Source organism: Bubalus kerabau, chromosome 22, assembly GCF_029407905.1.
Source record: "Bubalus kerabau isolate K-KA32 ecotype Philippines breed swamp buffalo chromosome 22, PCC_UOA_SB_1v2, whole genome shotgun sequence".
NCBI lineage: Eukaryota > Metazoa > Chordata > Mammalia > Artiodactyla > Bovidae > Bubalus > Bubalus kerabau.
The window spans coordinates 26,686,666-26,707,108 of NC_073645.1; the positions used below are offsets into that span (position 1 = coordinate 26,686,666).

General features: G+C 52.3%; 1 protein-coding gene across 4 annotated transcripts in view; it reads left to right on the forward strand.

Annotated features, from left to right (window-relative positions):
* Positions 1–20,443, forward strand: part of NEURL1 (neuralized E3 ubiquitin protein ligase 1) — a 46,498-nt gene that overhangs the window by 22,585 nt on the left and 3,470 nt on the right. For 3 of the 4 annotated variants that reach the window (XM_055560259.1, XM_055560256.1, XM_055560255.1), the window contains exons 2-4: positions 3,943–4,184; positions 4,608–4,929; positions 17,770–18,459. In XM_055560259.1, coding sequence (XP_055416234.1) covers positions 4,083–4,184; positions 4,608–4,929; positions 17,770–18,459 — 1,114 coding nt within the window. In that variant the 5' untranslated portion in view covers positions 3,943–4,082. Of the gene's footprint in view, positions 1–2,244; positions 2,400–3,942; positions 4,185–4,607; positions 4,930–17,769; positions 18,460–20,443 lie in introns of those variants that run through there. The other variant, XM_055560257.1, reaches the window with a different exon arrangement.

Sequence of the window (20,443 nt, forward strand, 5' to 3'; positions counted from 1 at the left end):
ATAATAGAAGGCCAGGTATCCCCCTATGTGCCACATGAGATCATTTTAGGTTTGACCCAGGTGAATATTTTTTCAGGTTTCATCAGTCGTGACCATATTTTAAAGTGCATTAAAAAAAAAATGTATTCAAACCCTTGCTTTCTTGGCTGTAAATGCCGAGTAGTAAGACCTGGGCCCTGCAGTCAGATTGTCTGAGTTTGGCTCCAAGAACCCCATCCTGCTGGCTGTATGACTTTGGGCAAATCGCTCAATCCCTCAGAGGCTGATTCCTCATCAGGAAAATGGGTTTGTACTGTCTCTCCTACCTCATCAGTTTGCTGTGAGGGTGAAACCAGTTAAGTATGTGTGAGACTCGCAGTTCAGAGCCTAGCACGTGTTAGCACGTGATGAATGACTGCTGTTATTATTAGATGGATGGCCCATGTGCAGTAGACGTGTGTACTGTTTCGCACATCCATGTGTACATGAGTAGTCATGTGTAAATGTGTGCGTAGGGAGAGAGAAAAGTCGCTCTCCTTCCTAAGTCTCCTAGGGTCTGGGTTACCCTCATATGCTCACAGATGTGTGTGTGCTTTTTTGAGGTCACACGTCTGGATGCACACTGTGCCCCCAGGGACCAGGGTCTCCCCATTCTCCATCTGCTCAGCTGTCAGCCAGGGAGGCTGGCCCTGGGCTGCCCTCGCCCACCCACTGCCCTCCCTGTGGATGGGAGGCCCTGGGAATGGCCCTTTCAAGGGCCTGGGTGTCCAGTCCCTGGGAGTCCTCATTGTCTTTTCTCTAAGCCAGTGTTTCCTAGATCTTTACCCAGGGCCCCAGGATCCCAACTAGGATACGTGGGGAGTGTCTTGAAGGAAGTTGAGGCCCTGCCGTTGGTCCATGGATTCTGAGTGGAGGCTGTAGCGGGGACCTCATAGAAGAGATCCTCAGCAGCTGCTGGGCTGAGCATCTTTAAAAACTGCTGTATTGAAACTTAGTTGATACACACTAGACCACGGGGGATTAAAGTATATGACTGGGTAGGTTTTGACACATGCACACACCCCTGGAACCGTTTCCACAACAAGAGGGTGAACACACCTGTCGCTGTCACCCCAAGTATCCCCTTGCATTCCTTGGTGTTTCCCCCTCCTCCCACCTTCCGCATGCATCCGCCAATCTGCTTGTTATCGCTCTAGCTTAGTTTGTTTTTGAAGATTTAGTACCCTGTGGGGGAGGGTGGGAGGAGTGGAGGAAGGGTTTTGAAAGGAGTGGAGGCCCTGCCATTGCTCCATGGACTATATCCAAATTTGAAAAAAAACCGGCTTCACTCAGTGTGATGATTTTGTAATTCATCCATGTTGAGGCTCCTATCAGTCGTTCATTCTTTTTTCACTGCTGCGTAGTATTCTGTTTGTAGATGGACTACATTTGTTACCATTCACCCAGCAGGTATTTCTTTTTTTTATGTTTTCATTTCTGCCTATGTATACAGCCCTGAACGGTGTGTGATGTTACTTTTCACCAGCAGTTTTTTTTGAAAGCAAGAGTCAAGCTGTGTCTGAGGCTGGACTGAGCCCAGGGGGTACCTCTTCTAGATGGGGCAACTGTATGAAGTGCCACCCTTTGCTCTCACCTCAACTGTCCCTTTCTGTGGAATGACCTACCCTGCTCTACACTCTTCAAGGGTCACTCAGCTTTTCTGGGGGCCTTCTCAGACCGGCAGGGTCTCCTCTGAGCAATTCCAGCTTTCACCACTTGGTGGCTTTCTAAGCCCTTGAGCACCATTCTGTATTCCTTAGAGCAAGGTGAGCCCCGCTTTGTAAGGTACCTACCTCGTGGGCCTGGCATGCAGGAAGCTACACCACAGAAGCCAGGAGGCTGATCCTCAGGGTATCTGGCTGGCTCTGGACAGTGGATCCTGGTGTTTGGGGCCCTATGGGAAGGAGGAAGGAGGAAGCAAAGATGCAAAGTGACGCAAACCAGAGCAAACACTGGACCAAAGTCTGGGCCTTTCCGCCTCCTGGGACTCTTCCCTCCTTCTCTCCCACCTCATTCCATCCCCTTCCTGGAAACCCCTCCTTTCCCTTTAGGGAGGGGAAGGCCTCTTGGATAACCAAACTTTATTATTAAATTCCTGCCTTGGAGGGACCAATTTTGAAACATCCCGGAAGGCCTTGGTCACACTATGTCACCCCCATCTTCCGCATCCCCTGTGCCTCTTCTCAAGATGACAGGCAGGAGCTGTCCTTCCTGATGCATGAGACACAGATCTTGGGGAAGAAATGGCCCTCCTGCCTGAGCCCCCAGCTGCCGGGACTTGTGCATTAGTGTTGCCAGGGCTGCTGACACATGTGAGGCCACAGAGCTGCCGAGTGGAGGCCACGTATTGTGTCGGAGGAGCTTCCCCAGTGGCTTAGCAGGTAAAGAATCCACCTGTGATGCAGGAGACATGGGAGACCTGGGTTCAGTCCCTGGATCAGGAAGATCCCCTGGAGGAGGAAATGGCAACCCACTCCAGTATTCTTGCCTGGAGAATGCTATGGACAGAGGAGCCTGGAGGGCTGCAGTCCATGAGGTCACACAGAGTCAGACACAACCTAACACATGGCATTGTGCCAGAGAGGAAAAGCGACTTCCCCAGGGTCACATGGCCAGTTAGTGACAGACACGAGCTACCTGGCACGACATCCCGTGTTCTTTCCTCTCTTTGCCCTGTCTCCTGGGTGCCAACCTCACATGTTTGTATGGTACCTTCCGAACCCAGCTCTGTTAATGGAAGGAAGCACAAGCCAGGGGTGCTTGAGGCAGCTCCAAGTTCCTTGGAAGCCTGGGTGAAGAGGCCTGCCTGTGTCCACGGTGTCGTGGGCGTGGGCGGTGTAAAGCAGGAAGGCAGCCTGGGTGGGGGGAGGTGGCCCTGAAGGAGGGAAGAGATGGGCATGGTCCTGCAGAGGCTGCCCCACCCACCCACCTTCCTGGTCTCCAATGGAAGCCCCGTGGTCACATGTTGACTGCAGCCCAGCTTTGCCGGTTCAGCTCCAGTGCCTTCTCCTCCTCCTCCTCTCCTCCAAGAAGCCTTCCCGGGAAGTGACTTATCTGTACATCCTTTTGTGCTTCTCACTGTCTGCCATTTGTATTTCAATTTCTGTCCATGTCTTAACTCCCTCCTTGGACTGTTGGCATCTTGAGGACAGAATCCATGTATGTTTCATGCCTTATCTTCAGTGCCTAGGACAGGGCTTGGCTGGCATTCAGCAGATACATAATGAATATTTGTTGAATAAAATAAATGGCATTGGGAGTGAATGACAGTGAATGGTGGTAGATGTTGGTTGCAAATGATTGCTTACCACATGGTGGAGGTTGAAAATAAATGGTCATAAATACCAATGAGGAGCAGTAGATGTTAACTTGTGGTTGTGGGTGACACATGAGGGTAGATGATGGTGGTGGGAGGTGATGGGTGAAGGGTAGAGGTAGCTGGTGGTGGTGGAGGTGATGGGTAAAGGGTGGAGGTAGCTGGTGGTGGTGGGAGGGGAAGGGTGGAGGTAGCTGGTGGTGGTGGGAGGTGATGGGTGAAGGGTGGGAGTAAATGGTGGGAGGTGATGGGTAGAAGGTGGGGGTAGCTGGTGGTGGTGAGAGGTGATGGGTGAAAGGTGGGAGTATATGATGGTGGGAGATGATGGTGGGAGGTGGGTGGAGGGTTGGAGTAGATGGTGGTGGTGAGAGGTGACAGGTGAAGGGTGGGCATAGATGGTGGTGGATAAAAAACAGTGGTAGGTGGTGGAGTGGGAAATACAGTGGATGGTATCAGGAGAAGGAGAGTGGCAAGAGGGGGCAGTGGTGGTGGAAGTCCTGGGCAGTGGTGATTTCTCTTATACCCCAGGCCTCTGCCCTTCCCTAGGGGACCTTGGTCCAGCTCTTGGACTGTCAGATCCTCTAACGCTGTGGCTCCTGCCTTTGCAGACTCCACTGGGGGCCCCTGCCCCGTCACCGCTCACCGACGCCACCACAAGCAGAAGCACTGCCCGCCGGTGCTGCCCGGCGGGGGGCTCCCGGCCACGCCGCTGCTCTTCCACCCCCACACCAAGGGCTCCCAGATCCTCATGGACCTCAGCCACAAGGCCGTCAAGAGGCAGGCCAGCTTCTGCAACGCCATCACCTTCAGTAACCGCCCGGTCCTCGTCTATGAGCAAGTCAGGCTGAAGGTGGGACCTGTCTCGCTGCTCCTGTGGCTGCACGGCCTGGGGCCCCTGGACTTCCCCACTTCTGCTTGTGGCCATCACCCCCCTTGCCCCTTCTCTTTCGTCTCTGCTGCCACTTCAGCTCTTCCTAATCTCTCTCTCTCCTTACTCTTTTCTTAACCTTCCCTGTGTGACAAGGAAGTAGAAAGGGGAGTGGCCATGGGGAGGTGATGGGAGAATGATGAGGGTAGTTGGTGGGGGGAGGTGAGGGTTCCTGGGGGAAGGAGAGGAGCCCCAGTTGTGGGTGAGCTGGGCAGGGTTACGTCCCATGGGAGTCTGCCTGGGGGTGGTCTGCAGAGGAGGGTACCGTCCCTTCCCCTTGGCCTCGCTGACGGCTGGGGCGGGGAGGCTGGGCTGGGGGTCTGAGGCCACGCCTCTGCCCCCCAGATCACCAAGAAGCAGTGCTGCTGGAGCGGGGCCCTGCGGCTGGGCTTCACGAGCAAGGACCCGTCCCGCATCCACCCCGACTCGCTGCCCAAGTACGCCTGCCCCGACCTGGTGTCCCAGAGCGGCTTCTGGGCCAAGGCGCTGCCTGAGGAGTTTGCCAACGAGGGCAACATCATCGCCTTCTGGGTGGACAAGAAGGGCCGTGTCTTCTACCGCATCAATGACTCGGCCGCCATGCTCTTCTTCAACGGGGTCCGCACGGCCGACCCACTCTGGGCCCTGGTGGATGTCTACGGCCTCACTCGAGGCGTCCAGCTGCTGGGTGAGTGCCTTCTCCCTCCGGCCCCTCAGACGCAGGGCACACCTCCAGGGGCTGTGGTCAGACTGGTTCCATCAGGCATGGGGCCACCCCTCACACTGGCATCAGTCCTGGGGCCGAGTGGGAGCCTTGGAACTGCAGAGCATCCCTGCCTTCTGGCCCGCAGCTGTGGCCGTTGGAGCTTGGTGAGGTTTCTGCTCTCTGTGGCCCCACAGGCTGTGCCTTTGAGCTTCATAATCATATATGGCTGCCTCGAAGACACCCCCCCGCCCCGATCCAGGAAGTAATTAATGTTAAGCATCATAACTACTACAGTTTACAGAGTACTTACTGTGTGCCAGGCACTTTGTTAGTGCCATTCTGGTAACAGCCCTGGGAGGCCGACCCCATCGCTGGGCCCATGGAGGTGAGTCTCAAGCTCAGGGAGGTTGTCTTCATCCCTAGGAAGTGCTACAGGTGAGCTGTAGAACCAGCACTCTGTCCCGAGTGAGCCCTGGCCCTGGGCTCTGCAGCCTTCCAGCAGGTCCAACCCCACCTTAGTGCTTTTTGCATGGATGGGGGTGGAAGGGGTAGTGGGGGAGAGCAGAAGGCACCTGGGGGGCCAAGACTCTTCTGGCTGCTCCCGGGCCCCCAGGGTGACTAAGGCTTCAGGGCAGTGAGAAGGCAGGCATCCTGTGGGCGGTCCAGGAGGAGGAGCATTAGAGGCTATCCTGGGGTTGCTAAAGTACCAGGCTTCCTGGCGAGGGCACATGCAGACCTCCAAATGCCAGGGCTGGAAGGGGCCTCTGAGTCTTAGACTTCCTTGAGTCTCACAGCAAGTTGGTGGCTGAGGACTGAGAATCCAGGTCACTGGACTCCCATTGGACTTGAGTGTGTGCTGGCAAGCATGTGTGCGTGTGCCTGTGTGCACAGACTGGGCACAGGCCAACCCAGGAGGAGCCTGGAAGAACCTCAGCTTTCCCATCTGTACAATGGGTCAGTAGGAAGATGAAACCCAATTAAAGAGGCTGTGAGTAATGTGTCCAGCCTAGTCCTGGGTACCAAGTCAATGCTCAGCCAACACTTGCTCTTGTCACCTCCCCTCCCTTCCCCATCTCTCTGCCTGCAGAGAAAGCTGCCATGGAGGTGGTGGGAAAATGTGGTTTTTTTTTGTCCTTTCTGACTTCAGAGCCTAGAAACTGAAGCGTTTCTTTTCTAGTCAGTTTATGGGGGGGGCGGCGGGGAAAGATGATGAAAGTAAAAACAAATGAGTAAACCCTTCTGTGAGAGGGAGGGATCCATGCCTTACCCACCGGGTTCCTCTCCAGAGTGGAATCTTGGGCCTGGTGTGTGGAGCATGCTGAGGATATTTGCAGAGTGAGGAGGGGAAAGTGGGGGATAGATGGTGACTTGTTAGATGAAGGAAAGGGTTGAGGGGTGGCTGAGGGAGACCCAGCCCTGCTCACAGACAGCCCCAGTCTCACTGGGAGACAAAGCGAACACAACTCCAGACACGATCCAGGCAGAGCCCAAGCGAGGACAGTAAATCGCTGGATGCTGTGGTCGCAGGATCTCGTCTGTCTGCCGAGATGGTTCCTTCCAGTTACCTTATTCACCCTTTCAGCCCCTGGCCCTGGAGGGAGTGATTATTATCCCCATTTGGCAGGGAGAAAATTGAGGGCTATGGAAGGCCTGGCTTGCGTGTGTAGGGATGTGGCAGAGCGGAGACTTGAACTGGGTATTCTGGTGCCCAAAGCAGTACATTTCACATTACCCACTGGGGGGTTTCGGCAGGAAGTCAGCGGAGGATGAAATTAGTGAGGACAGGTGGAGTCCAGGAGGGCTTCTTGGTGGAGGAGGCCTAGGCTGGGCCTACAGCTCTGCAAGGGTGAGGACAAAACGGACACACCAGGTGAGATGAGGCTTCCTAATCTGCAGGGCTGACGGAGAGGCCTGAAGAGCGATCCTGAAGGGCCGCACCCAGGGCAGAGCCCAGGCACTGACCTGGCCTCTTTGACTATAAATAGGTTTTCACTCAGTAATTTCACTTGCATTTGAATTTCCCGTCAGGCTCCTTTCTGTACACCCTGTAAGGCCAAAGCCCTAGCTGATTCCCGTCACAGCTGTAAATCACCATAATCCCTGGGCATTTTTAAACACTGATTATAGCCCCTAAAATGAATTAGCAGATTAAAATATGTCCTCATTTTGTTCTTCCTAAATTGATTTTTTTGTTAAAAAAAAAGAGAGAGAGTGAGAGAGACCCATCCAGGTTATCTTCGGAGGTGGGCCTGCTGCTCTGTGCCTGTATCCCACACCCCTGCCCCCGGGACATGCCCACTGCCCCGTGTGGTCTCAGGGTCTCCTTCCCTCCCTCCCTGCCCTCTTCCCTCTGCTCCTATCTGCCCATTTCCCCCTCCCTCCTCTCTGCCACGTCACTGCACCCGTGTCTTTCTGGGCCCCCTCCCTCCACCTAGATCCCCCTGGCTCCTCTGCTTCCCCTTGTCTCCCTCCTCCGCTGAGTTTCTTCTCTGAAGAAGTCACTCTCTGTCTTGGTGGCTCTGAGGACGAGCCTATCTTTCCTGTGTCTCATCTTTATCCCCTAGATCAGTGTCTCATCTTTAGAGATTACCTGCCAGCTCTATCTCCCTGCCCCTACCTGTCTGGAACCTGAGGCAAAGCCCTTTGAACCCCACCTGGCCAGTGTCTGCTCCTCAGACTAGAGACATCCTGGGGTCCGGGGCACATAGTAGGCCTGCAAGTCAGGCCGTGGGCAGATTGGCCATCTTCCCCAAAAGGGTGGAGGCAAGGGCTGGTGTCTTTCCCTGGTTGACACCTCCAAGTGGGGGCCCCATCCCCACCCCCCGCAGCCCTAAACATCACCTGGGCTCCCCGCTGCCCAGGCCATGGCCCCAGCAGAGCTGCTTCAGGTCTTCCAGGCTCCCTGTTACGCTGGAGTTCACAGCAGATCACCCTCTTCCCTCCGGGTGCCCTGGCCCAAGCCCTGGCTGGTATCTCCAAGAATAACAGCTTCCTACCTCCTGGAAGAAGGACCTGCCAGCAACTAAATAAACACAAGTTTTATGGGTGATTAATACTTGGAGAGATAAGTTCCTAAACCAGTTTTCAAGGTCTCCCTGCTCCTCTCAGAAATGTTGACTCAGGAAGAGTAGCTGTGGGTCCTGGCCAAAAGCTGGTGAGCCCAGATTCCACTTATAGGGTGCTCCTGCAGCCTAGGTGCTCTGCAGTGGTTAGAGGGGACACTAGAACTGGAAACCCAGCCCCTCACCTGAAAGAGTTTTTACACTGGGGGACATACCATATGACTGCTCTGAAGTGACCTAAATCCAATACTGCATAAAAGTGTGGCTGAAGAATAAAACTATGGGGGTGCAGCTGGGGAGCAATCCAGAAGGACTTCCTGTAGGAGGTGAGTTTTAAGTCAGGAACCAGAGGAGGTGGGAAGAATGGACCTGTTGAGGAGGAACAGTGTAGGCCAGACAGGAGGGGTGTGCATGTGCACAGAGATGGGGAACTGGCAGTCAGTTGGGGAACAGATCCTTCAGGGAAGGGGGTTAGGAGGGGAGGTTGTGGATGGCTTGTGGACTTGAGGAGAGTGGGTGTGCACAGGTGTGGATATGTGTGTGTATCACAGGGGAGACTCAGCAAGAGAGTTGAGTTTCCAGCAGTTCTTACTGTCAAGTTTTTCAGTAAGAGGAAATGTGGCCCAGAGATGGGAAGGGGCCTACCCCAATTGTCCCGACTAGTCAGAAGCTAGGCTGGGCCCACAATTCAGACCTTCCAGCTGATCTGGGCCCAAGGTCAGTGTGAGAAGACTTATTGCTCACTCACGATGTGTGTGGCTGAGCCTAGGAGGCTGTTAAGAGGCCATGGGCATGGGGGGACTCCCAAGGACTCATGATGTCATTTCAGGTCTTGGAAAAAGACCCCATCTGCCTACTGAGGAGAAGGATGTTTGGAGACTCTCAGGGTCGCTTTCTGGGGGCCAGGCTGCTGCTGTGCCAGTTTCTGGGGCGGTAGGCCAGCCTGGCTGCCCAGCAGTGAGAGGCCTGGACCTGTCTATAGATAAGGCCAGGGGTCGGATCCTTATTCTGGCTGTGCCCAGCTTGTGGTACAGAGCGTGAGGCATCCCGGCCAGTTGAGGACCACACTGCCATCTGGGGCTTCCGCTTCCCAGGCTAAACTAATATTTACCTTCAGCTATGGCTGCCAGGGGCTGGGAGGCAAATATTAGCTTAAGGGACCCAAGCCAAGCCCTCGGGATGAAGAGATGAGGATGCTGATCATGGTGTCTTTCCCTTTGATGGTTTTCGTTTCATCTTAGTTAAAAAAAAAAATCTTGCTGTTCCTTCTGCTTCACACTCTTCCAGTGCTTCTTCTTTACTCACCTCAAATTCTGCCAATTATATCAAGGCCCCGTACCAAACCCTCCCCTCCACTAGGAAGCCTCCCCTGACTACTCTGTTCTTCCTGACTCTCCCTCTTCCTGAAGCGAGTGGAGGTCTACTCCACAACAGGGGTTCTGTATCATGTGCTTGTCCTGCTCTTTAAGAATACAGTAAAGATCTTCTTTGATTACATTTTAAAGAAAGTTATTATTGTGCCTATTTTGCAGGTAAGGAAACCGAGGCTCAGAGAAGTCTGACAACTTGTCCGTGGTCACACCGCTTAGTAGAGCTGGCACTTGAGCTCAGAAGTGTGGGCTACAGTACTCCCCAGGCTCTGTAAACAGGAATCTCTCTGGTCTCCCCATTATGTCTAGATGCCCCCCAAGGGTGGGGATTTGGGCCCCCTATGTCTTCCAGAATAGAGCTTACACGAGCTCAAGGCATCAGGGATCAGCCACATGTGTTGGACACAGATAGGCCACCAAAGGCCCTGGCAGAGACCAAGAGGGGTGGTGGGTACCCAGCGTCCTGTTTAGTGGTGAGGGTGGGTCTGCCTGCCTTGTAGTTTCCTGAAGTCTTTTGAAGGCCTTGTTTGATCCCATCATTCACAGCGTGCTCTAGTTTTCTACCAGAATGAACCTCCATAAAGTGTAAGCATATGTAATTGCCAATAGCAGGCTGTTTCTAATGTCCAGAAATGGCACTTTTGTGTGTTCCCATCTAGTACCTCTTTGGCCCAAGATACAGTTCTGGAGAACTTGGAGAGGCCTGGTGGCCCCAGGAGGGGAGGAGCTAGGGTCTTGGCGACGAACTGGGGACGAAGCCCTCATTTGAGAAACAGGAGACCCGACTGAATTAAGACTCCACTCGGCTGCTCACTGACTTCGGGCATGTCTCTCAGCATCTCTGTGCCTCGCCCGCCTCTTCTGTTATTTGGACATAATTGTACATGCACCATTTACCTTACAGATAGTCTGTGAGGCTGCCGGATACGTAAAAGTGTTTATACAAGTGGGAAGGGCTGTTGTTTTTAGGTTAAAAAGGAATATCTAATTTAAAAACACCACCAAAGTAGACAATCCCCAACCTGTCCTCTCATTGAGAAGGGGGCAAGTGCCTGTGTCTGGATAAAAGTCAAACCACGCGATCTAAATTATTTCTTGGGATAAGGCCTGTGGTTCTCCAGCTGGGTCCCTTGGAGCACTGGGGTTCCACAGAGGCATCTCTGCGGTGGCTGAGTGGCCAGGCTCTGTGGTCACCTCCTAGACATCAACCAGAGTTTTCTGTTCCTTTGGACGAACGATTCTATTGCTTGGGGGAAAAATAAAAGTTTGAGACCCACCAGACCAGATGATTCTGGGGATCTATCCATCTAAGATCCCATGGCTTGAAGATTCTATAAATCTAAAAATCTGTGACTCTCAGGGCTTCTGGAACATTCTGCCCTTTGCTCCATGAGCCTCAGAAGTGTGTTTGTTTTTCCCAACTTTCTCATGGTTGGGTTTATATGGAGAGGGTGGAGGTGGTGTGGGTTTATATGGAGAGGGTGGAGGTGGTGTGGGTCTCAGGGCACTTCCCAGAAGGGTGGAGGAACCCTTTGCCCATCCCAGCCATGCACCCGGCTCCTTCCCCTGCCCCATGCCAGCTGCGAACCAGCAGGAGGATGTTTATGGACACAGTTAATGGGTTGGTGCAAACAGGGGCTGGCAGAGGTTCGCCAGTAGGCTGGGCGGCCGCAGGCTGACCCGTGGTTAAAGATTATCCAGTGCTGCGGATGCGAGAATCTAAACAAACAAGACTTGGACTGATGGCTGGCCCGCTTCAAAGGAGCCTCTGCTGCAGCGCCCAGGCCCCACTTACCCCACACTGACTGGCAGCGTGTAGATCTCTGGGCTAGAGCTGCCCGAATGCCCTCCTCCTGGCACCTCCCCCTCCTTTCCCTTCCTTTCTCCTCGCTGGTTTTGCTCACACTTTTCTCCCCAGGCATCTGCTAATGCAGTTTTCCCACCCGAGTGCCTCTTGCTTCTGTCAGTCCAAATGCTCTTGTCCTTCAGGGCCTGGGTCAAATCTTGTTTCTTCTGAGATGTCATCTCTGACTCACCCTGAAACAGAAGTTGTTAGCCTCAGTTGGACAGCATTATCCTAACAGGGAGATATATTCTAAAGAAGAAAAGGCTCATAATGGGCCCTAGGGAGTGGGTATGGGACACTTGCATCTATGAAAGGAGTTTTTTTCTAACAGTCACAGGTGTCCAAAGATAGGGAATAGATGGCCTTGAGAAGTGGTGAGCTTCTTGTCCCCAGGGGCATTCTAGCCAAGGCTGGGTGAGAACTTGGCAGAGATAAACAGATTTCCTTCTTCTCCTCTAAGGTCTTATCTAACCTGATATACTGAGAATTTTCATGACTCCAAGCTTCAAGTCTCCCAAGGGCTCCTGGCTCCACAGGGCCTGGGTCCTGGCTGTCTCTCCTTAAGCCCTGTCCAGGGCTGGGCACACAGGGCTCAATGGGTGGGTATGCTGGGTGCCTTCCCTAAGAGGGGAAGCCCAGGCCTCCTTGCACTTTGCAGGGCCTGGCTCTTTCTGCCCTGGCCCAGGGGATCTGCCAAGCCAGCACCAGGTGCCAGACGAGGCAGGAGCTGAAGATGGACAAGTTCTTTCTTGCAAAAGGGGCCACAAGAGGGGAGCCAGCTTTGCAGCTTCTCCTGTGGCCCTGTGCCGCCTCTCCACCATAAACAACTCTCAAGTAGGCAGCCGCGTGTCCCAGGCCCGGATTAAATAGCTCGTTGCTTCAAACATGGGGTCATCCACTGATGGAGGGTGCAGGCTGGCCGTCGGTGCCCCAGGGCGCAGTCCTGGGCTGAGGTGGGGCCATGGTGTTCTCCCCTAGCTTTGGGAGCCTGGCCCCTTCCCTGACCCCCGACTTGATGTGCACTCATTCTGCCAGGACCTTTGTTGTCCCCTCTGTAGAGGGTGCCCTGACCCACTCCTCTAGCTCAGGTTTCATCTATTTCAGGGCCTCGCGCAGACGGGCACACTGATGGGATGGTTATTTTGGAGCTTGCTGGCAGCTTGCAGCTGCTCCTGACCCCAGGAGTGGAGGGGATGGGAGAGGAGACATGCTTGGGCTGGGCAGTGGCCCCAGGGGTTCTGTTTTTAGCTGGTTCCCAGTACCTCTTGTCCCTCCTCTCCCAACTCCTGTGATATTTCAAGCAAGGTCAAAGGAGTCACTTTCTTGCCCCTTCTCTTTCTTTTCCCACTGTTTCTCCTTCTTTCTCTTCCTTTGTCTCTAATCTCCACTTGAAGCTTCTCCTTCCTGGTCTTTAGTCAGTGAAGTCATTCAGCAATTCTATCCCGGGTGCTTATCATAACTGATGCGAAGTCCTAGGTTCAAAGAGTTAGTCGCCTGGGTGCAGTAGGACCTGACTTTGACAAACTCAACCTGAGCAAATGCTAATAACAGAAGTTATCAAGTATCTAGGTGCCGGGGGCTTCACACTCTACCTCTGGTCCCTTCAACAATATCGCAAAGCAGGTATTATTACCCCTGATCTCTAGGTGAGTGATCTGGGACTGGAGGAAAGTGGTTCACCCACAGGCCACCAGCCAAGTGTCGGGTCAGACATTTAAACCCAGGCCTGTGTCACTCCAGGGCCCACTCATATCCTTCTGAGCCAGGCAGCATGGAGACAGTAGCAGTGGCGCATGGTGCCCTCGTGATCGTCTTGTGCCAGGCACTCTAGTGCTTCATCCCACTGCACCTTCTTCACAGCATCCCTTCCAAACGGGAGTTCAGATTTCATACTAATAAGGAAATGCTGATTTCACCACTATAGAAGAGAGGCCCAGAGGGCTTAAGCTGTTTATCCAAGGTCATACAGCCAGGAAATGACAGAGCTCAGATGGGAACCCAAACGGATGACTTCAGAGTCTTGCACTGGACTGTGTTCCTATCTTGCCTACCAGTATATGGATTTTGGTTACAAAAAATCCTAAAACACTCTCAGGTTGCATTACAAGAAGTAGAGAGTACTTATTAGGAGAGGTGTGATGGCCACACTGAGTCAAGCTGGTGAGAGTGTACCTGAGTGTATCTGAGAGTGTACTGAGTCTGGAGCTGTTCATTGTCTAAGAGGTGGGAAGGTGTGTGTGGAGTCTGAGTATTCCCTGAGGAGAGCTGTCTTCAGTGTGGGGCTGAGAGGCAGCCCCAGAGATAGTAGGTATAAATACAGGAAGGTTATAACCAAACGCACCCTGGAAAGTAGACTGTATAAAGAGCAGCTCATGAGCTGACAGACAGTATCGGGTGTGTTTATATGTACACGTATGTGGGTAGCGATCATTTTATTTAGGTTGATTCACAGTCTACTCATTTTTAGTATCTAGTACTTTCGTACAAAAATAGCAATTAATTTGTAAACACTGCTGCTGCTGCTGCTAAGTCGCTTCAGTCGTGTCCGACTCTGTGCGACCCCACAGACAGCAGCCCACCAGGCTCCCCCGTCCCTGGGATTCTCCAGGCAAGAACACTGGAGTGGGTTGCCATTTCCTTCTCCAATGCATGAAAGTGAAAAGTGAAAGTGAAGTTGCTCAGTCATGCCTGACTCTTAGCGACCCCATGGACTGCAGCCTTCCAGGCTCCTCCTTTCATGGGATTTTCCAGGCAAGAGTACTGGAGTAGGTTGCCATGCCTTCTCCGTTGTAAACACTACCAGAATATTATCTAGCTGGTTTGTAATTTTTTAAGAGTGTTATTTTGTGTTTGTTGTGGTGGTGGTAGTGGCTCTTGTGTTCATTTTAAGTGTAGATCTGTAAATACAATTGCAGGATTTAAAGCTTTAGCATGACATCTTGTGTACATGAGAGGAGGGATTTGAAGGAAGATGCCTTGCAGAGTGAGTTGGGTGGCAATTGTAAGGTTAAGGGAATTTATTTTCCTATGGGGTACGTGATAATGTCAAAAGGAAGCATTTCTCCTAAACTTGGGAATAGGCAAACTACTAATCGGTGTAGCTTTGCATAGTATACTAGTCTAAAAAAGACAATAGGTAATATAATGAAAAAAAAAAAAGCTTTTATGATGGATTTTGTACGGTTTGTTGTAGGGTAACCTGTGATCTTACCACTCAAATGAAGGTAATTTGAATAAATTTTGTGTGGTACAGGATCAATGAACTAATTTTTCCTTAGAGTTCAACAAACAAACAAAAAAGCAACTAGGGAGGTAGATTTCAGTTTAAGAGAAGGAAACATTTTCTTAAAGACAGAGTAGCTCAGCAATGGCCTGAGTTGTCTGGGAGGGAGTGGGCATATTCAGGCAGAAGAGGACTCCCATGAGGGCAGAGCGCAGGAGAGCGTACATCCAGCCCCATTCAGGAGTCTATTTTGAGGGTCTGCCTAGCTCCATGGGCTCTGGCCTGATTGTCCTGAGTGTGGAGGTCGTGTGGGGTGGAGAGGGCAGCGTGGGGTGTGTATATGTGTGGCCCCCATGACAGCCTTGTTCATATAAACCCTGGCTGGCATCTCTGAGCCACTTCTTTCCTCCTTACCCTGCTTCTCCATCCCTTCTCTTCTCTGTCCCCAACCCTCTGGAGTCCCCAAGGGCCAGTCCCTGGAATCCTTGAGGGGTCAGGGGAGCAGGGCTGTTCCCTGGGGTCCAGGTCGCTCCTGGGGTCCACAGCGCTCCTCAGCCCCCTGCTATGCCTCCCATGTCTTGCCCTCCTCGCCTCTGCCTCTCCGCAGCCCCCTGCTATGCCTCCCATGTCTTGCCGTCCTCGCCTCTGCCTCTCCGCAGCCCCCTGCTATGCCTCCCATGTCTTGCCCTCCTCGCCTCTGCCTCTCCGCAGCCCCCTGCTATGCCTCCCATGTCTTGCCCTCCTCGCCTCTGCCTCTCCGCAGCCCCCTGCTATGCCTCCCATGTCTTGCCCTCCTCGCCTCTGCCTCTCCGCAGCCCCCTGCTATGCCTCCCATGTCTTGCCCTCCTCGCCTCTGCCTCTCCGCAGCCCCCTGCTATGCCTCCCATGTCTTGCCCTCCTCGCCTCTGCCTCTCCGCAGCCCCCTGCTATGCCTCCCATGTCTTGCCCTCCTCGCCTCTGCCTCTCCGCAGCCCCCTGCTATTGTCTCCCATGTCTTGCCCTCCTCGCCTCTGCCTCTCCGCAGCCCCCTGCTATGCCTCCCATGTCTTGCCCTCCTCGCCTCTGCCTCTCCGCAGCCCCCTGCTATTGTCTCCCATGTCTTGCCGTCCTCGCCTCTGCCTCTCCGCAGCCCCCTGCTATGCCTCCCATGTCTTGCCGTCCTCGCCTCTGCCTCTCCGCAGCCCCCTGCTATTGTCTCCCATGTCTTGCCCTCCTCGCCTCTGCCTCTCCGCAGCCCCCTGCTATGCCTCCCATGTCTTGCCGTCCTCGCCTCTGCCTCTCCGCAGCCCCCTGCTATGCCTCCCATGTCTTGCCCTCCTCGCCTCTGCCTCTCCGCAGCCCCCTGCTATTGTCTCCCATGTCTTGCCCTCCTCGCCTCTGCCTCTCCGCAGCCCCCAGCCTCTCGGCAGCATTGCTGTCACAGAGTCAATTCCCTGGAATAATCACATTTTCCGGTTGGCTCCCTCCTCCTTACCAAACACGATGCTGGGAAATCCCGACCAGCCAGGCCTCGAGAGGCTTCTCCAGAGAAGCAGGAGACTTGTGGGGAGGGCTCAGCACCCTCTCCTTGCTGGGGCCCAAACAATACTGTTCCTGGATGGGGCAGAGGAGCTGGGGGAGAGCAAAGATAGGGAGGCATTAGAGAGCAAACCTAGATTCAGCTGGAGCTGAATTCTGGCTTCACTACCCCTACCAGTCTGTTCCTCCAAGCTTTGCTCCCATGCTGAGCACCCCCGCCATCCTTACTCAGTTCCTGGAGAGAAAGCACAGATTCTCCCTTGGGGAGGCTCAGAGAAAAGCCTCCTGAGAAGGGATTGGTCCATGGTAAGGCCAGCAGTGGCCCCAGCCAAATTTGGGGCCTCCCACGAAAAGGATCCAGTAAACCTATATGGCTTGAAAGTGGAGGGTGTGGGATAAGGAGTTGGGTGGATCACGCTTTAACCCTGGAGCTGCAGCTTGGTTGTCACAGAACATCTCTGAGCTTTATCCGTATAAAGGGAACACCTCTGTGGGATGCTTTAAGGAGGAAATGCAGCAGTAATTCATTGCACCTGATGACTTTTATTACAAATTATAGGACTCCATAAAGCAGACGTAACCAGGCATTAAGAAATTATGGTCTCAGAAACATGGTTATTTGTGTAAAAGGGTATACAGGACACGATAAACAGAAAAATTAGTTTTGAAAAGGAAGTTTGTATAACAGAGTTCTTCACCTGGAGTCCATGGCCATGGGTGCTCTGAAATTATCCACAGAATTTAGGGAGAATGTGCATTTCCCCTAGAAGATAGGTACAAGTTACATTTTCAAAGAGATTTGTTACCTGTAAAAGTTAAAGTTTAAAACTACTGACGTTTATATAGTATGATTCAATTTTTGTATTAAAAAGAAAAATAACTAAAATATATTCAAAAAAGGCTGGAAACTCACACATCTAAATATTAATAGTATTTTCCTCTGGATGGCAGGCTGACAGGAGATTCCCTTTTCTCTTTTAACAAAATACAGTCTGTATTACGTGTATGAATAAAAAGAGAAAGGGTTTGCTTTCCAGTTGTCGGTTTTGAAAGGAGGGCTTGGAAAAATTCACTTAGCGTCTCCATCTCAGCGTCCTTTGGTAGAAACAATATCAAAAGCTAATTTTTGCGATAAGATGAGACAATGTGTGCAGAGAGGTATTCTAGAGGGGAGGGTTCCCTCTGGGCTCCCAGAGGCATAGAATATCAACATGCATTCAGCAAGTGTTTACTGCTTGCTTCTAAGTGCCAGGTGCTATCCTGGCTGCTAGGATAAAGAGCCAGGGCCCAGGAGTTAATTTTTTTTAATCCGACTTTTATAAGTGTACCATTTAGAAGTAATCGTGTTTTTGGTTTTGGTGTCTTTCCTGCCTGATGATCCTTTGCTTAAGCAAATACGTAGTCTGAGGTCCTGCAGAATGTGTGATGTTCTTGTTCAGTGGCTAAGTCGTGTCAGACTCTTTTGAGAACCCACATGGACTGTAGCCCGCCAGGTTCCTCTTCCATGGGGATTCTCCAGGCAAGAATACTGGAGTGGGTTGCCATTTCCTTCCCCAGGGTATCTTTCCATTCCAGGGATCCGACCCAGGGATCCAACCTGTGTCTTGTGCATTGGCAGGCGGATTCTTGACCACTGAGCTACCAGGGAAGCCCCTGTAAAATGTCCGAGCATTTTCTTTGCCGTTAGAAACTAGACGCGTCTTACTAGTGCCGGCTTTAACGACTAGTGGGAGGAGACTCACAGGCGATGGGACCCAGGGCTGTGGCCCGCCTGACGGTCGCCCTGTCCCCCTACCCCCGCAGACAGCGAGCTGGTGCTCCCAGACTGCCTGCGCCCGCGCTCCTTCACCGCCCTCCGGCGGCCGTCGCTGCGGCGCGAGGCCGACGAAGCGCGCCTCTCCGTGAGCCTGTGTGACCTCAACGTGCCGGGCTCTGACGGCGACGAGGGCACGCCAGCTGCCGGCTGCCCCATCCCGCAGAACTCGCTCAACTCGCAGCACAGCCGCGCGCTGCCCCCGCAGCTCGACGGCGACCTGCGCTTCCACGCGCTGCGCGCCGGCGCGCACGTCCGCATCCTGGACGAGCAGACGGTGGCGCGCCTGGAGCACGGGCGCGACGAGCGTGCGCTCGTCTTCACCAGTCGGCCTGTGCGTGTGGCTGAGACTATCTTCGTCAAGGTCACGCGATCTAGTGGCGCGCGGCCCGGCGCGCTGTCCTTAGGTGTCACCACGTGCGACCCTGGCACGCTGAGGCCGGCCGACCTGCCCTTCAGCCCCGAGGCCCTGGTGGACCGCAAGGAGTTCTGGGCCGTGTGCCGCGTGCCCGGGCCCCTGCACAGCGGTGACATCCTCGGCCTTGTGGTCAACGCCGAAGGCGAGCTGCACCTCAGCCACAACGGCGCCGCGGCGGGCATGCAGCTGTGCGTGGACGCCTCACAGCCGCTCTGGATGCTCTTCAGCCTGCACGGGTCCATTACACAGATCCGCATTCTTGGTGAGTGCCCCTGGCCACATGCCCTCCTCCCTCGAGGCGCATCCTGAAGCTGGCGCCTCCAGGCCTAGCATCTCGTCTTCCCTGGAGGCAGGGTCTGTCTGGGTAGGGGGGAACAGCGCCCACCCTGCCCCTTATGGGTTCTAGTCAGAGTCACTCTTTTGATTAGTCCATGGTTCTCAGATTTCACCAGATAAACCCTGGGGAGGGAGGGAAAAGCAGGGAACACTGAGTTTCACGCTCAGAACCGGTTTCACCCACATTCCCATGTACATAAACAACTCTCATACACATTGCCTAGTGGTTGTGGCCATTTAAAAATGGGGGGGGGGGGGAATTGTTTCCACTAGCAATGAACTTTTTGAGGTTCAGTTTCCATTTATCAAAAAAATGGGAACGAAGACCTCTACCTCTAAGGACGGTTGTGTGTCTAAATAAGATAAAGAGGGTGGTGTGTCAGCGGCCAGGTATCTCTGAAGAGCAGTGCCTGGATTGGGGGCTTTTGGAGAATCCCTGGGCCTTGGAGGAAATGGGGTTGCAGATATCTGGGCCTTTCTGGCTTTGAATGAAGAGTTTGAATGGACTGGGTGACGTGGATTTGTATAAGCCATATTTCGCAGAGTGTTCTGCAGGATGCTGGGCTCAGTCAGTCCCTCAATTGTGTCAAATTCTTAAATCCCACCTCCAGAAATTTTGATTCTGTAGATTTCAAATTAGGTCCTGGGCATCTAAAGTTTTCTTCCTTAGCAAATTTGGTCAGACAAGTTTGGAGACCCCTGGGCCTCACAGCCCCTAACCTAGACCTCACCCCAGGAGACTTCATAGACATGATAAAGTGTGTATGTGAGTAAGCATGAGTAACACTGTAAGACTGGCATACCATGTCTAGGCACATGTGAGCAAATGCATGGGTATTTGTGTATGCAGTGCTGTTGGTAATTGTGAGTGTATGAGAGTTTTGTGAAATCAGGTAAAATCAGTGGAGACTTCCTCCTCTGGAAAAAGACCAAATGAAGATGGAGCGTAAAATAAATTGGAAAAAGAATGAAAAGAAATGGGACTAGGGTGCTAAGAAATTAGGATTGAGGGAAGATAAGTCAGGGAAGAGCGAAAAGAAATCAGGCTAGATAAAAGACATCAGAAAGGAAAAAAATTGGCTTAAAAATTCAAGGTGGAATAAAAAGAAACCAGACTAGGGTGCAGAAAAAAAAAAAAATCAGGCTGAGGTACAAAGATATTTGGCTACAGTCATCAGGAGATACTGCTCCTCAGATAAAGGATATTACATAAGGGCAAGATAGTCTCTTGCATCAGCACCATCTAATAATAGTTAAGTAGCTTTTCAGTAAAGCTTCTGTTGCTCAAAGAGGCTTACTAGACTAGAGCAAAGGAGAAGCTTAAAAAAACAAACAAAAACCCCAGGACTTAAATGTCCCGAGAGGGAAGTAGGCCAAGGTGGGCGTTGAAGATTAATCATTCAGAATTTAATATATGCTAAACAGTGTGCTCCTGAGCTGTTTGGAGAATTGGACATCTTGACTAGCAAAGTGGTGATAGAGGATCCTGACTCTAAAGGAAAAACAAATCAATAACAATGTATGGAAGGATGGTTATTTACTTCATAGAAGAATGCTTTGGTTTGTTGAAGGCCTAAGTGAACTAAGAATGAAAAGATATTTCCTTCACCCTAAAACTACAGCCAATTTCATGCTTTATGGTGAAACATTAGAAACATTATCATTAAAGTTGAGAATGTGATTAAGAGGCCGTACGGTATCTTATTCTGGCATTCTGAAAATGCTAACCAGTGCAATAAAGCAAGAAAAGCAAATAGGAGGTATAAATTTCTGAAAGAAGGAGATGGTAGTTCACTTAAAACAGGTTAACACTACTAAGAGAAATCCTGTGGACAGCTAATAAATATTCTTAGAAACAGTGACTATTAAGTGAATTAGATTGAATAAATTAGACTGAATAACTACTAATA